Source organism: Carcharhinus amblyrhynchos, chromosome 7, assembly GCF_965287045.1.
Source record: "Carcharhinus amblyrhynchos chromosome 7, sCarAmb.v2.hapA, whole genome shotgun sequence".
Lineage (NCBI taxonomy): Eukaryota > Metazoa > Chordata > Chondrichthyes > Carcharhiniformes > Carcharhinidae > Carcharhinus > Carcharhinus amblyrhynchos.
This window is the reverse complement of record NC_137330.1, coordinates 106,911,861-106,929,822: the sequence shown is the minus strand read 5'-3', so window position 1 is coordinate 106,929,822 and position 17,962 is coordinate 106,911,861. Positions and strand designations below refer to the sequence as shown.

At 46.5% G+C, this 17,962-nt stretch overlaps 1 protein-coding gene across 3 annotated transcripts in view; it reads left to right on the top strand.

The window, feature by feature from the left end:
- LOC145345188 (tyrosine-protein kinase Fyn) overlaps positions 1-10,414 on the top strand; it is a 282,549-nt gene extending 272,135 nt beyond the window's left edge. For all 3 annotated transcript variants that reach the window (XM_080192923.1, XM_080192922.1, XM_080192924.1), the window contains one exon: positions 8,469-10,414. In XM_080192923.1, coding sequence (XP_080049049.1) covers positions 8,469-8,677 — 209 coding nt within the window. In that variant the 3' untranslated portion in view covers positions 8,678-10,414. The remainder of the gene's footprint in view (positions 1-8,468) is intronic.
- The last annotated feature ends 7,548 nt before the right edge of the window (positions 10,415-17,962 follow it).

Genomic DNA, 17,962 nt, shown 5'->3' with positions numbered 1-17,962 from the left:
AATGATATAGTGAATTCCTAAAATACGGTTACAAAGATTAAAATGCAGCGAAAGGACAATGATGTTCATTGATGAGATTTAAGATCAGTCTCTCTGAATATCTTTGCGGGCCCATTGTTTGAGTTCCATCTTACAGATGTGAAGGGGCTGAAACTTGAGGTTCTGTATGACAGCTGTGGGTGCTTCTGTTTGGAGGTTTGCCTTTTCAGATAGACTCAGCAGGTGTTTGGGAGAGAGAGTATCCCTTTCATAGAGTCATAGAGGTTTACAGCATGGAAACAGGCCCTTCGGCCCAACTTGTCCATGCCACCCCTTTTTTAAAATCACTAAGCTGGGGTCAGTTATCCATGTTTGGCCCATGTAGCCATCCTACCTATATAACTATCTAAACACTTTTTAAAAATTTTACCCGCCTCTACTACTACCTCTGACAGCTTGTTCTAGACACTCACTCCCCTCTGTGTGAAAAAACTGCCCTTCTGGACTCCCCTCTCACCTTTAAACCCATGTTCTCTAGTTTTAGACTCCCTTACCTTTGGGGAAAGGTATTGACTATCCAGTTGATCTATGCCCCTCATTATTTCATAGACCTCTATAAGATCACCCCTAAAAGTCTCCTATGCTCTGGGGAAAAGGGTCCCTCCCAGTCTATCCAGCCTCTCCTTATAATTCAAACTATTAAGTCCCAGTAGCATCCTAGTAAATCTCTTCCTCATTAACTCTAAGATAATGGCATTTGTGGATTGCATGGACTCTTTCTGCAAACCTTCCTCGTTGTCTCCCTTGACCAAGAACCCTCTCCGAGATTGTTTCTCTGAGTTCTTGCTGGGATTCCACACACACGATGACTGTTCTCAAACAGGCTTCGTGCTGTTATATAACTGAAAAAGATTACCTTGTTATTTTTGACGAAGTATTGTCCCAGGAGGCAAAGACATTGGTTATATAGAGGTCCTTTAAATTCTCTTCCTGTCTCCAATTCACTCAGAAGTGAAAGGGTTTTTCACACCTTTGGAATCCAGTGAACATTCCCAGAAGTGCATTTGCATTTGTTAATGATCCTTTGTAACCAGCCGGTCTATTGATACGAGTATGACAAGGTTTGAATAAACACCAAAGGTGTTATTTTGTCTGTCTATGCTTGCATTTTGAAAAAGGCTTTTACTCGGTGTAAAATTTGAAAGCAGGAATGTGTCTTTAAAACAGCTGCCCTTAAAATTTGTAAACTCATAATTACTCATTTGTGACAGCGAGCAGAGTGAACTTCAGGAATATCACTACAGTTTATTACTGGATTTAATATTGTCACCTGTATTAACATTCAGTGAAAAGTATAGTTTCTTGCATACTGTACAAACAAAGCGTTCCATACATAGAGAAGGAAAGGAGAGAGTGCAGAATGTAGTGTTACAGTCATAGCTAGGGTGCAGAGAAAGATCAACTTAGCGCAAGGTAGGTCCATTCAAAAGTCTGACAGCAGTAGGGAAGAAGCAGTTCCTGAGTCGATTGGTAAATGACCTCAGACTTTTCTATCTTCTTCCCGATGGAAGAAGGTGGAAGAGAGAATGTCTGGGGTGCATTGGTTCCTTAATTATGCTGGCAGCAGGAGGTGTAGATGGAGTCAATTGGGTGCGAGGCTGGTTTGCTTGATGAACTGAGCTCCGTTCATGATCTTTTGTAGCTTCTTGTGGTCTTGGGCAGAGCAGGAGCCACACCAAGCTGTGATACAACCAGAAAGAATACTTTCTAAGGTGCATCTGTAAAAGTGGCGAGCGCCATAGCTGACATGCCAAATTTCCTTCGCCTTCTGAGAAAGGAGAAAGATATTCATAAACAGCACAAGATCCTGTCGATAAATTGGGTACAACATCAGTCTTAGTGTAACAGTGCAGCCCTTCACCGCCTGAGTGTTCGAAGACCAAGACTTCAGAGCCTGCACCAAGCTCATGGTCTACAGAACAGTAATGGTACCCTGCCCTCCAAGTGGCTTAGAGATGTGGACTCTGTAGAGCAGACACATCAAAACCCTGGAGAAGTAGGACCAGTGCTGCCTCCACAAGATCCTGTAAATCCATTGACAGGATAGTGTTCTCGTTCAGGCCGACATCCCCAGCATCAAAGCATTGACCATGCTCGATCAGTTCCACTGGATGGGCCACACCGTCCACATACCTGACATGAAACAAGTGCTCTACTCAGAGCTTCAACACAGCAAGCGAGCTCCTGGAGGACAGAGGAAATGCTTCAAGGACCCGCTCTCAAAGCTTCCTTGAAAAAGTGCAACGTCCCCACCGACACCTGGGAATCCTTGGCTCAAGACCACTCAAAGAGCAGGAAAAGCATCCGGGAAAGAGCTGAAAACCTTGAGATCCATCACCGAGAACAAGTTGAGGCCAAAGTGTCAACAGTGGAAGGAGCGTGTGGCAACCCCGGCATCCCACCCCAACCCCCCACTTCCACCCACCCACCCACTTCCCTTTCACCCCGTCCCTTCCACCATCTGCCCTGTCTGTGGCACAGACTGTAGATGACATATTGGAATCCTCAATCGCCTGGGAACTCATTTTCAGTGGGGGAAGCAAGTCATCCTCTACTCCAACAGAAAGAGAGAAGAGAGACTGACTTGGCAATTGCAGATGGTCCAGATGATTATTGTGGGAAATGAAAGCACTCAGTTCAAGTCGAAATGGGAGATGGGATATTTTCCATGCATGAACTAACCATTTTGAATTCTGTTGTGGGGGGGGATGGGATGTTTAAACAAGTCCAGTGTAAGGAGTTAGAGGCCCATAGTTCCTCACTTTTATACAGACTGGTTCAAGTCCTGAGATCACGATAAAGAGCGGTGCTGTGTCCCGATCCATTGGCTCAATAATTTCATCATTCAGATTTTTTTTACTGATTGCTTCAAGTGAAGGTTGTCACAAACTCCCAGTGATTCCGAGGGATAAATTAAGGAGTGTTAACTCTGGGCCCTCTGCCAATGTTCCTATCTGTTGTTAATAGCACAATACAACGAACCTTATCTCACTTTCACACATGATGATAGATAGGGAATATCTATCTTTTTATTGCTCCTTTGCCAATTTTCAGTCCCAACAGCAAAAAGAACAAACTTGCATTTATATAGCATCGTCTGCCATCCCACGTTATGCCATAGTGCCAAATGGTCAATGAACTACTTTCAAAGTTTAGTTAGTGTTGGCATGGTGGCACAGTGGTTAGCACTGCTACCTCACAGCGCCAGGGACCCAGGTCTGACTCCCGGCTTGGGTCACCGTTTGTGTGGAGTCTGCACATTCTCCCTGTGTCTACGTGGGTTTCCTCTGGATGTTCCTGTTTCCTCCCACAGGTCGAAAGACTTGCTTGGTTCACTGTCTGTGTGGAATTTGCATGTTCTCCCCATGTCTGCATGGGTTTCCTCCAGGTGCTCCGGTTTCCCCTCTCAGTCCGGAAGACGTGGTGGTTAGGTGCTAAATTCTCCCTCAGTGTACCCGAACAGGCGCTAGAGTGTGGTGACTAGGGGATTTTCACAGTAACTTCATTGCAGTGTGTGCCTATTTGTGACACTAATAAATAAACAAACTAAGGAAACATGGCTGCCGATTTCCATACCAACAGGTTCTTTGGCATTCCCAGATGACACAGCAGACAGGACTTCAATTTAACATCTGATTTGAAAGAGAGTGCTTACGGCAGTGTTGTGCTCCTCCCTCAGCACTGCACTGATTTCTGCACTCCAGTCTCCTGTGAGAGACAGGAGCTCCCAGCTTTTTACCTGGAGTGGCGGGCTGAGCTGGCAGACAGTAAGAAATCAATTTGAACAAATTGCTATACTCATCATAACTTTTGCACCTGGAGTGGTGATTGACACCAGAAGTGTCCAGTGAGTCAGGGCGTGACTGGATCCGTGGTATTTTGGAAATGACTCCAACACCACACCTTTGTATTAAACTCTTAGTGATGCACAACTGGCATCCTGTCTGCTGGGAATAAGAATCCTTTTTCTTCTCCCCCCAAGAAAGAATGTGAAAAATGTCTGGGGGCAGTGACACAAAGTCGATAGTTTAATTTTGGTGTTATCTCTGCAGAAGGTTTTTGTACAAGGGGGTTGCAGTCACCAACCAGTCTTGCTCTGGTGAAAAGTAATCGTACGCTCACAGGAGCGTTAAGCAATCGGCACTTGGATGGGCAGCCAGAGGGCTTTTTTCTACCTCACAGAGGATGTGGATGAAGCGTTACTCCAAAGATCAAATAACACTTGTACTTCCTGCCATTCAATGTCAAGTGCTGTGTTCCAGGGAAGCTGATCTCAGTGGGTACAAACACGTGGAAAGAAACTTTATATTTTAAAAGCACTTCATTAGCGAGAGATATCTTCATGAGTAAATTTAAATTAAGTTTTCTGGGTGGCACGGTAGTGCAGTGGTTAGCAACACTAGGTTCAATTCTGGCCTCGGGTCACTGTCTGTGTGAAGTTTGCACATTCTCCCCTGTTCTGCGTGGGTTTCCTCCAGATACTCCGGTTTCCCCCCACAGTCCAAAGATGTGCAGGTTAGGTTGATTGGCCGTGCTAAATTGACCCTAGTGTCAGGGGATTAGCAAGGTAAATACATGGGGTTACGGGAATGGGACCTGGGTGGGATTGTAGTCGGCGTGGATTCAATGGGCCGAGTGGCTATCTTTCTGCACTGTAGGGATTCTATGATTCTAAGTATCTGACTTTCCCTGACAAGTGAATTTGCATCTGTAACAATTGAAGAGATGAGTCAGCATCCCTGATTGGGATCACTGTTCCAGGACTCCTCCTGTAGCAGTTTTAAATGGTGTGTGGACATAGGGCTTCACAAAGGGCACTGAATGTGTTGGTGACTCCATCAAACTTCACATTTCCAGAAAAATGTATTTTTTTTTTATAATTTACCCTCGAGGTCTATGGTACCATAAATGGGCATGCTTCCTTTGTGTTTCCCCTTCTCCCCCTCACATTAAGAACATAAGAAATAGGAGCAGGAGTAGGCCATCCAGCCCTTCGAGCCTGCCCCGCCATTCAATAAGATCATGGCTGATCTGTCGTGGCTCAGTTCCACTTTCCCGCCCTTTCCCCATAACCCTTAATCCCCTCTCTTATCAAAAACCCATCAACCCGCGTCTTAAAAATATTTAGCGAGGCAGCCTCCACCACTTCAACGGGCAGAGAATTCCAGAGATTCACCACCCTTTGAGTGAAGAAGTTCCTCCTCAACTCCGTTCTAAACCGCCCCCCTTTTATCTTGAGGCTGTGCCCCCTAGTCCTACTGTCTTTTTTGAGCGGGAAGAGTCTTTCCACCTCTATCCTATCCATCCCATTCATCATCTTATACGTCTCAATGAGATCTCCCCTCATTCTTCTAAACTCTAACGAGTACAAGCCCAGTTTATTCAGCCTCTCCTCATAGCTCAACCCCCTCAACTCCGGTATCAGCCTAGTAAACCTCCTCTGCACTCCCTCCAAGGCCAAAATATCTTTGCGCAGGTGCGGCGCCCAAGACTGCACACAGTACTCCAGCTGCGGCCTCACCAATGCCCTATACAGCTGCAGCAAGACCTCCCTACTTTTATATTCAATCCCCCTCGCTATGAAGGCCAGCATCCCATTCACCTTCCTGACCACCTGCTGCACCTGCAAGCTGGGCTTTTGCGACTCATGCACAAGGACCCCGAGGTCCTTCTGCACCGTCGCCTGCTGCAGTTTTTCGCCACGTAAGTAATAGTCCTTCCTACCATTCTTCCTACCAAAGTGGACCACCTCACACTTGCCAACATTAAATTCCATTTGCCATTTCCTGGCCCATTCGCCCAGCCTATCTAGATCCTTCTGCAGACTCTCCACACCCTCCGCACAATTTGCCGTTCCCCCAATCTTGGTGTCATCAGCAAATTTCGACACTCTACACTCGGTTTCCTCCTCCAGATCATCTATATAAATGGTAAAAAGCTGAGGCCCCAGCACCGACCCCTGGGGCACTCCACTAGTCACCATCCGCCAATCCGAATAGCACCCGTTGACCCCCACTCTCTGCCTCCTATTTGACAACCAATCCTCTGTCCACGCTAACACCCTACCCCCAACTCCATGTCCCTCGACCTTCTGCAATAACCTCTTGTGAGGCACTTTGTCAAACGCCTTCTGAAAATCTAGAAAGACCACATCCACCGGCTCTCCTCTATCCACCGCCCTAGACACATCCTCATAGAAATCCAGTAAATTTGTCAGACACGACTTCCCTTTAATGAAACCGTGCTGCGTCTGCTCTATCAAGCAATTCCCTTCAAGATGCCTCGCAATTTCCTCCTTAATGACAGATTCTAACATTTTACCTACCACAGACGTTAAACTAACCGGCCTATAATTCCCCGCCTTTTGCCTGACACCCTTCTTAAACAACGGCGTAACATTAGCCGTTTTCCAATCATCCGGCACTTCCCCGGAATCCAGCGACGTTTGGAAAATAACCACCAAGGCATCCACTATCACCTCCGCCATTTCTTTCAGAACCCTCAGATGCATTCCATCCGGTCCTGGGGACTTGTCCACAATCAGCCCCTCCAGTCTGTCGAGCACCGCCTCTCTAGTAACAGTAATGTCATTAAGACCAAAGTTTTTTAAAGTTTATTTATTTATCAGTGCAAGTTGGCTTAGATTCACACTGCAATGAAGTTACTGTGAAAATCCCCGAGTCACCACACTCTGGCACCTGTTCGGGTACATTGAGGAAGAATTTAGCATTGTCAGCGTACCTAACCCGCAGGTCTTTGCACTGTGGGAGGAAACCCACGTAGACATGGGGAGAACGTGTAGACTCCAAATAGGCAGTGACCCAAGCCAGGAATCGAACCCGGGTCCCTGGCGTTGTGAGGCAGCAGTGCTAACCACTGTGCCACCGTGCTGCAATCTATTACGATCTTGAAGGAATCCATTTTATTCCCAGCAGCAGTTTGGAACAGCTGTGGTTCAGTTTCTATGAAGCTACTTTTGCTTTGGAATTGTATTTGCAAAAGCGTTATGTTTTCAGTATTTTTAATGTTTTCTCTCTGTATGGTACAGGGCCTGTGACTGAATTATTGGGCTCACGCCAGACAGAGGTTGTCCATTCAAATCCAACCATGGTAAATCGGTCACTTGTGACCCAGACCAGACAAATGGCTGCGAAATTTGCCAGACTGTTGGAATAACCCAATGTATATCCTTCAGGGAATGGAGCATTCCAGTCTGGTCCGTATGCAATGCCAGTCTCACACTACATGCCCTTGACTCTTTGTGCATTCAGGGCAATTAATGATGGGCACAAAATAATGCCCCACCAGTGTTACCCACATTCCTTAAAACTAAATAGAGATGATGGGATATGGTTAGAATTGGTTATAAATCACTTCTTGATCATAAGAACATAAGAAATAGGAGCAGCAGTAGGCCATCTAGCCCTTCGAGCCTGCCCCGCCATTCAATAAGATCATGGCTGATCTGTTGTGGCTCAGTTCCACTTTCCCGCCCTCTCCCCATAACCCTTAATCCCCTCTCTTATCAAGAACCCATCAACCCGCTTCTTAAAAATATTTAGCGAGGCAGCCTCCACCACTTCAACGGGCAGAGAATTCCAGAGATTCACCACCCTTTGAGTGAAGAAGTTCCTCCTCAACTCCGTTCTAAACCGCCTCCCCTTTATCTTGAGGCTGTGCCCCCTAGTCCTACTGTCTTTTTTGAGCGGGAAGAGTCTCTCCACCTCTATCCTATCCATCCCATTCATCATCTTATACGTCTCAATGAGATCTCCCCTCATTCTTCTAAACTCTAACGAGTACAAGCCCAGTTTATTCAGCCTCTCCTCATAGCTCAATCCCCTCAACTCCGGTATCAGCCTAGTAAACCTCCTCTGCACTCCCTCCAGGGCCAAAATATCCTTGCGCAGGTGCGTGGTTTGTTACATTTAACAGAATCTATGGCGTGTATCTGTGATGTCTTTTTTTTTCCCAATTTAAATTGAGATTAACATCTACTCTGTCTTCTGGGGATTAAGACCAATGGGTGGCAAAGTGGAGATGAGGATTAAGGGAGCAGCACAGTGGCACACAGTGCAAGGAACCCTGGTTCAATTCTGGCCTCGGGTGTGTCTGCATGGGGTTTCCTGTGGGTGCTCCGTTCTCCTCCCACACTCCAAAGATGTGTGGGTTAGGTGGATTGGCCATGCTAAATTAGAATCAGGGTAATTAACAAGGTAAATAGAGGGGATTATGGGAATAGTGCAGGATTATTGTCAGTGCCTGCTGGATGAGCCAAATGGCTGCCTTCTGCATTGTATGGATGCTAAGCTTCTATTATCAGGTCAGTTATGATCTCGTTGAATTGCAGTGTCAGCCAGAATGACCTCCTCCTGCTCCTGTGTCTTATTGTCTTACCGTTTTAACTCACCTCTCTGTCCCTTTATCAGGCATGAATAATCGTGAGGTGCTGGAGCAGGTGGAACGCGGTTACAGGATGGCGTCTCCTCAGGATTGCCCCAGCTCCCTTCACGAGCTCATGATACAGTGTTGGAAGAAAGACCCGGAGGAGAGGCCTACCTTTGAGTATCTGCAGGCCTTCCTGGAGGACTACTTCACTGCGACAGAGCCTCAGTATCAGCCAGGAGACAACCTGTGACGGGCCGGCTGCACTGTTTTACAAACTGCTCGTCCGTGGGTGATGCCGCCCTCTTTCCGTTGCCGTTTCAGGTGGCTCCCAGCGTCTGAGTTGTCATTCTGCAGAAACTGGTATCTTCTAGTGTCATGCCCTCGCTCCTTGCAATGGAAGCTCCTTTCCTTCACCTTAAAGAGGGAGCATGGCTTTTTTTTTTAAATATATCAGAATGTTAGTATTGTATAATAGTCATTGTTGAACTGACGGAGAATCATCTCTAAGATGCTACTTTTTACCCAATATATCACCTTCCCCACGCTCCCCCTCTTCTCCTCCCCCTCCCCCCGCCAAACTCCCTCAACTGCCTGCCTGTCAGTTCAGCCGAACTTGTTGAATGTTGGCTAAGAACACTCCAGGGGATTCGATTGTCGAGTTTTTGTTGTCCCCGCACCGTGCTGAAAGCCGGTGGCAATCAGTGAATGTCCCCTTCCTCCTCCTAATGTTAAGACTGCCGTTTCCTTTCTGAAGGGTCGTCTCTTTTTCATTTCTGGTTCTGCGTTAGCCGCCACAAGTTTCCCGTCAACACGGCAGCAGCTCGGCCGAGAAGAGGAAGGTTGTTTGCAGCTGAGAAATCTCGCAAAGGATAAAACCTGAGAGTTTGGGTGATATTTCTCCCCGTTCCCCCCCCGCCCAGATACCTGCATCTTGCTATGGTTGTAGAGCCATTCGGTGACATAGGAAACTGCCAAAAGCAATTGTCGTCTTTACTGTGCCTGCATATTGTTGCACCACTCTGATTACAATTGCACCGATTTGGTTTTTATTACTACTCGGTTTTAAGACTTGTAAGAATTTTTTTTTTAAAAAAAAAGAACCTAGTGATGTAATATTATGTCATCTGAGAAAGGATATATTTAAGGAAATTTGTGCTAAAACCCTACTCATTCATCATGTACCCCACCCCACCCCCCTCACGTCGACGACGATCCAGCTTGCCAGCGACGCGAATCAAATTCGTGCGGCAAAACAGCTGTTGTTGATACTCCTTGCGTTGCTGAGTCTACTTACCAGATCACCGGCACGGCGCTGGTGAGAGACACCGTGGAGGTTTGCTGCACGCGACGCAACTTGCGGGAGCACTTTTCATACTTCACAAGCGTGCGGAACGTTCCGGACTGAGAGACTAACCCTGGCCTTGAGAAGTACACATGGACTCCAGCGGGGGTTGGCACAGCGAAACTCGGTCACTTGTGCTTCACAGGACAAAAATGACGGAACTCCAGCCATTCCAGCCTGTCTTTTACATCTAACCTCACTTGCTGATTTTGTTTTTTTTTAACAATGCTTTTTGTACGTGTAACTTTGACCTCTGCGCCGTAACCACTCGCATTTCCAGATTGCTTCCCATTCAGTCAATGACATCCTTAAGGATTATTTTAAGAGAATTACTATGCACTCGATAACTTTGACAGCAGATGCACAAATGTAGTAATGTGTTTTTAGATGTTACTACAGTCCTTTAATTGGCTGCGTAGTACAAATGTTGGATTCTTGGTATTTGTACATTTTAAGCAGATGGAGGCCTCTGCGTTGAGTTTATTTTCTTTCTCTTTCCCGACTCACAATATAACATTTTCAATTGACATTAAATGTACATTTTACAGTTCTGTACCCGTTGACATGTTTTACATAGCTGTTCAATTTTCCTAATCCAGTTCTTGTCATTTTAAAACCCGTACAATAAAGATCTTAGCCAGGTCAGCGCACCTCTGCAATCATTTTGTACCCTGCCCAAATTTAACAATAAAAATGTGCAAGGCCTTCCCTGACCAGGAAAGGTTAGCCCTGTTTATGTCTTACAGGAACACGCTATGATGATGGCAAAGGGATCACTTTGACTGAGCAAACTGTGTCCGTGACTGACATGCAATTTACCTTGAATAAGGTTTGCAGGTACAACATTGTACGGAGGAATCGCCTGGATGCACAATATCGAATGCAGCCTGCATTGAGAGCTTTCACACATTGGCTGCACTCACCACTCCAAAAGACGGCACTCAACATTACCCTGAAGCTCCAACCCAACCTTTTCAACTGGAGGAAAGTTAACCAACAAGAAACATCTTTGGCATTTTTTTCTTCATTCGTGGGACATAGGTGTCGCTGGCTGGTCAACATTTATTGCCCATCCCTTGTTGCCCTTGAGAAGGTGGTGGTGAGCTGCCTTCCTGATTCACTGCAGTTCACATGCTGTAGGTTGACCCACAACGTCTTACAGGATTGTGGTCAGTGCAGACTTGATGGGCCGAATGGCCTTCTTCTGCACTGTAGGACTCTGATTCTCTGACAATGCTGCTAGGGAGGAAATTCCAGGATCCAGTGACTGCGAAGGAACAACAATATGTTTCCAAATCAGGACGGTGAGTGGCTTGGAGAGGAACTTGCAGGCGATGGTGTTTCTGTGTATCTGCTGCCCTTGTCCTTCTAGATGGAAATGTTCATGGGTTTGGAAGGTGCTGTTTAAGGATCTTTAGTGAATTGCTGCAGTGCATCTTGTAGATAATACACACTGCTGTTTCTGAGCATCGGTGGTGGAGGGAGTGGATGCCTGTGGAAGTGGATTTGGACTAAAAGCACTTGAGTTTACTGCTTCTCACCCAGTGTGGCATGGCAGATACACTGGATACATACAGGTACAATGGCGTCTCAAAGGTACAATGCCAAATCTTTTCTCTCAGTGAGAAACTGGAAAAAGAAGGTTGTGAACAATGCTGAGTGGAAGGCAAGACAAGCTGGAATGAGCAAATGAGCTCAACCAAAGGCAAGTGAAAGCAAATGGAGGGCTACCGTCAGGTGTGGAGAGAATAACACATGTGAGATACCTATTGTAGCCTGTAAATCCACATGAAACAGGGATGGTCAATGCAGCAAAGTAATTCACCACTAGCAACATATACATGAAAGCACTTGGGGATAATGGTCTGTGCCCTAGAGGAGCGGCGGAATGAACAAATGTCTCTATTCAGGTTACAAATGCGTGGCCATTCAGCCCATCTTAGCTCCTACATCTAGGATTTGTTTGAAAACTTGGATTCTCCGGCCTCTCAGTGAACAATTCGCCACTGTCCACAAAGGAGTCTCTATCCTATCCTAGCCTATTGGCCCTGTCCTACTCTGTACCAAGCCCTGTTCAACTTGCTGATCCACTCAGTTCCCATACCTCCAAAATCTCTTTAAAATTCCCATCCTTTATTGAAATCCTTTTGTGACCACGCCCATCCCTCTCTTTCTAACAGTTTAATCCTCCTAGTTCTGAAACGGTAAGTTATCCTGATTCTCCCCTTGTGTACACAACCATTGAGATTGTGCCACCCTTCCCAATTTGTCACCCCCCATCCCCTGCCTTTTAGCTCAGGAATTTGGTACCTACACTTCTCCATCTCCCTCTCCACCTCCCTTGCCTTCAAAGGCCCCCTTTCTAATACCCATCGCTAACATCAAGCTTACAGCCATCCCTCTGAGTATCTCTTTCTTTGGCTAAACATTGTGTTAGTATGAGGGGTCAGATCGGTAGCACAGTGGTGAGCATTGCTGCCAGGGACCCGGATTCAATTCCCAGCTTGGTTCACTGTCTTTGCCGAGTGTACACGTTCTCCCCGTGTCTGCGTGGGTTTCCCCTGGGTGCTGTGGTTGTCTCCCACAGTCTGAAAGACGTGCTGATGAGGTGCATTGGCCATGCTAATTTCTCCCTCAATGTAACCAAACAAATGCTGGAGTGTGGCAACTAGGGCATTTTCATCGTAACTTCATTGCAGCATTAATGTAATAATAAATAAACGTGCCTCTGTTATCATCTTGGGATATTTTTCTACTTTAAAGATGTTCGAACAAAGAATGGTACAGTACAGGAACAGGCCCTTCGGCCCTCCAGGCCTGTGCCAATCATGATGTCTGCCTGAACTAAAACAGTATGCACTTACGGAGTCCGTATCTTTCCATTCCCCATCCTATTCATGTGTTTGTCTACTTGCCCTTTAAATGCCGCTATTGTACCTGCTCCCACCACTTCCCCAGGCAGCAATTTCCAGACATTCACCACCCTCTCTCTTCAAACAAAAACCTGCCTCGCACATCTCCTCTAAACTTTTCCCCGTGCACCTTAAACCTGTGCCCCCTAGCACTTGACTTTTCTACCCAAGGAAAGAGCATCTGACTACCCATTCTGCTTTCTACAAATGTATTTTTTACATCACCAAAACCAACTATTAGTCTGTCCCTATGTCTGTGTATTTGCAGCTGGGACCATGACTAAAGTGCCGTTTTGGAGGCAATGAAATGGATCGGCATTACCTGTAAAAGTGAACTGGTCACTCCCCTCCCATTCCCTGCAAAGTTCTCGTAAGGATAAGAACATAAGAAATAGGAGCAGGAGTAGGCCATCTAGCCCCTCGAGCCTGCCCCGCCATTCAATAAGATCATGGCCGATCTGAAGTGGCTCAGTTCCACTTTCCCGCTTTCTCCCCATAACCCTTAATTCCCTTGCCAACCAAAAACCAATCTACCCGTGACTTAAATATATTTAGCGAGGCAGCCTCCACCACTTCAACGGGCAAAGAATTCCAGAGATTCACCGCCGTTTGAGTGAAGAAGTTCCTCCTCAACTCCGTTCTAAACCGCCCCCCCCTTATCTTGAGGCTGTGCCCCCTAGTCCTACTGTCCTTTCTGAGCGGGAAGAGCCTCGCCACCTCTATCCTATCCATCCCATTCATCATCTTATATGTCTCAATGAGATCTCCCCTCATTCTCCTAAACTCTAACGAGTACAAGCCTAGTTTATTCAGCCTCTCCTCATAGTTCAACCCCCTCAACTCCGGCATCAGCCTAGTAAACCTCCTCTGCACTCCCTCCAAGGCCAAAATACCCTTGCGTAAGTGCGGCGACCAAAACTGCACACAGTACTCCAGCTGCGGCCTCACCAATGCCCTATACAGCTGCAGCAAGACCTCCCTACTTTTATATTCAATCCCCCTCACTATGAAGGCCAGCATCCCATTTGCCTTCCTGACCACCTGCTGCACCTGCAGGCTGGGTTTTTGCGACTCATGCACAAGGACCCCGAGGTCCCTCTGCACCGTTGCATGCTGCAGTTTTTCGCCAAGGATTAGTCTTTCTCAGTTACAATGGCAGTGATTATATTGCATTGTTGACCCTCAGTGTTAACATTGTTTGGCAAAGGCAGCCTGGATCAGTGCCATTACCCGTGCGTACAACGCAATGGTGCCAAACTGCTTTACAATGTAATAAAACTGAATCCAGGATGGGAGCTGGATGCCTTGTACTGGCTCACCCTCCCCATTCTTACAGCTTCCCTTTACTGGGCATCTCCACTACTGGCGCTGTCAGCTTGTAACCATAGAATGCCTAGATTGTAGAATGAGGCCATGGTTTCCTCACATCACCTTTTGTGCTATTGTTTCAAATGATTGTGAATGTTTTGATATAAAAAATGCAATGTTACACATCCTTGAGTACAGAGGAGCAGAGAATATCATAGGATCCCTACAGTGCAGAAGGAGGCCATTCAGCCCATTGAGTCTGCACTGATAACAATCCCACCCAGGGCCTATCCGCATTACCCCACTTATTTACCCTGCTAATCCCCCTGACACTAAGGGGCAATTTACAATGGAAATCCATCTAACCAGCGTATCTTGGAGTGTGGGAGGAAGCCAGAGCACCCGGAGGAAACCCACCCAGACACAGAGAATGTGAAAGAACAAACAAAATTACAGCCCAGTAACAGGCGCTTTGGCATCAACCATGCTGCCCGACTGAACTAAAACCACCTAGCTTTCAGGGCACCACATCCCTCCATTTCCATCCTATTCATGTATTTGTCAAGACGCCCCTTAAAAGCCACTATTATATCTGCTTCCATTAGCTCCCCCGGCAGCGAGTTCCAGGCACCCACCACCCTCTGTGTGAAAAAATTTGCCTTGTACATCTCCTTTAAACTTCTCCCCTCACAACTTAAATCTATGCCCCCCAGTAATTGACTCTTCCACCCTGGGAAAAAGCTTCTGACTATCCACTCTGTCCATGCCTCTCATAATCTTGTAGACTTCTATCAGCTCGCCCCTCAACCTCCATTGCTCCAGTGAGAACAAACCAAGTTTCTCCAACCTCTCCTCATAGCTAACGCCCTCCATTACCAGACCACATCCTGGTAAATCTTTTCTGTACCCTCTCCATCCTTCTGGTAGTGTGGTGACCAGAATTGAATATTATATTCCAAGTGCGGCCTAACTAAGATTCTATAAAGCTGCAACATGACTTGCCAGTTTTTAAACTCAGTGTCTCGGCCAATGAAGGCAAGCATGCCATATGCCTTCTTGACTACCTTCCCCACCTGTGTTGCCACTTCCAGTGACCTGTGTACCTGTACACCCAGATCCCTCTGTCTATCACTACTCTGAAGGGTTCTGCCATTTACTGTATATTTCCTATCTGTATTAGAGCATCCAAAATGCATTACCTCACATTTGTCCAGATTAAACTCTATCTGCCATCTCTCCGCCCAAGTCTCTGACTGATCTTTATCCTGCTGTATCTTCTGATGGTCCCCATCACTATCCACAAATCCACCAACCTTTGTATTCTCTGCAAACTTTCTAATCAAATCAGTTACATTTTTCTCAATCATTCATATATATAGCAGAGATCCCAGTGCTGATCCCTGAGGAATGCCACTTGTCCTAGCCCTCCATTCAGAAATGCACCCTTCCACTGCTATCCTCTGTCTCCCATGACCAAGCCAGTTTTTTTAGTCACCTTGCCAACTCACCTCTGATCCCATGCGACTTCACCTTCTGCACCAGTCTGCCATGAGGGACTTTATTAAAAGCCTTACTGAAGTCCACTGCCCTACCCACATCAATCATCTTCGTCACTTCCCTGAAAAACACAATCAAGTTAGTAGGTACGATCTCCCCTTCACAAAACCATGTTGCCTCTCACTAATCCGTCTCGAAGAATCCTCTCCAATAATTTCCCTACTACTGATGTAAGGCTGACCAGCCTGTAATTACCTGGATTGTTCCTGTTACCCTCCTCAAACAAAGAAACCACACTGTCTATTCTCCAATCCTCTGGGACCCTCCCCTGTAACCAGTGAGGATACAAAGATTTCTCTCAAGGCCCCAGCAATTTCCTCCCTTGCTGAGGTATATCCCATCAGGCCCTGGGGACTTTCTACCTTAATGTCTCTCAAGAACCCCAATACCACCTCCTTTTTGATTCAACATGACTCAAACTACCTACACATCCTTTCCCAGATTCATCATCCACCAAGCCCTTTTCTTTGGTGAATATTGAGGCAAAGCACTCATTTAATACCTCGCCCATTTCCTCTGGCTCCAGGCATAGATTCCCTCGCCTGTCCTTGAGTGGGCCAACCCTCTCCCTGGCTACCCTCTTGCTCTTCATATTTGTATTAAAAGCCTTGGGATTTTCCTTAATTCTATTGGCCAATGTTTTCTCGTGACCTCTTTTAGCCCTCCTTACTCAAGTTTCTTTCGAATTTCCTTGTATTCCACACTTGCATCATCACCCAAGGCAGGAATTGAATGCGGGTCCCTGACACTGTGAGGCAGCAGTGCTAACCACTGTGCTACCGTGCTACCCCAAACGTGGAGACATTGCAGAGAAATGTTCCCATCCCAGCTGCCACGGGAAATGTAGCGGGCAGGACACAGACCATGCAAAGGTCTGTTGACCTCAGGTGGGATTTTCCAGTCTTGGGACGAGTGCATCTGGAAAGTCCCACCCATGATATCTATCGGGATTCACCATTCAGAAGCAGGTGTGAGTATCTGACTCACAAACCAGGATTCTCCCGAGGAATATCAATGGCTTGCTGGATCGGGAGAGAGGACCAAATTGGAATTTCAGCTTTGTTATTTATTTTATTTATTTGTTTGTGTCACAGATAGGCTTACATTAACGCTGCAATGAAGTTACTATGAAAATCCCCCAGTCGCCACACTCCGGCACCTGTTCAGGTACACTGAGGGAGAATTTATCATCGCCAGTGCACTCAACCAGTACATCTTTCTGACTGTGGGAGGAAACCGGAGCACCCAGAGGAAACCCATGCAGACACAGGGAGAACACACAAACTCCACACAGTCACCCAAGCCGGGAATTGAACCTGGATCCCTGGCACTGAGATACAGCAGTGCTAACCACTAGTGCATAGCTCCCAATCAGATTTGCGATTGTAGGGGTTGACTTTGACTATTGGCCAACTGATTGGCTTCCCATTCTGACAGCAAAAAGATCCCCCACATTTTGAGGCAGTGAGACCATTTAAATTTGGCAGGGAGCTATGAAGAGCCAGATACAAGTCCCAGTGCAGAATGGGGCAGGGAGAGAAGATACCCACCAAGTTCCCACATCCTTCCTCTTCACCAGACATGATGACCACATAGGTCGTGGGGGCAAGGGGGGAATGTGGTAGCGGGACAGCAATGGCCCAGGTAATTTTTTGGGACTCTCTGAAACTCTCCTGTTCCACCGCAAAACCCCCGTTTCATATTGAAATTGGGAGCAGCACGGTGACACAGTTGTTAGCACTGCTGCCTCACGGAGCCAGGGACCCGGGTACGATTCCCAGGTTCCCACAACATTAGCTGAGTCTCTGGGTTAATAGTACAGTGATAATACCACTAGGCCATCTGATTTTGGTGCAAGTTGTGCTCTGTTCAGAAGGTCGCTGGTTCGAGTCTCGCTGCCATTGTTCTAGAGATAAATTAGATCCAACTGCATAAAACCAAATGCCATTTATTGTCACTCTTCCCAAATATTTCCCAGTTTTTATATGTTTCTACCTTGGGGCTAAAGGGATCAAGGGATATGGGGGAGGATGGGCGGGATCAGGATATTGAATTTGATGATCAGCCATGATGGAGCAGGCTCGAAGGGCTGAATGGCCTACTCCACTTCTAGTTTCTAATCTGAATCACCTTCAATGAAAACTCCTGTGATTTAAGTGCTGCCAGATTTTTTTTTAGTGCCCAATTTCTAAACCCTGGGGGTTACCCCAGCTGCTTAGCTTGTTTTTGTGCATTGCTTTTTGTTTGTAAACCTGGCAGCTATTTTGTCCATCCCCTGTTTGAGATTTGTCTAATCGTTTCAGCGTAATCATATTTATTAACGTGTGCACTTACACAGCATCGTGAAGACTCTGTCATATTTATTCTCCTGACTTCTGCTTTACAAGATTATCATTTGATTCAGTAGTGTGCCCTA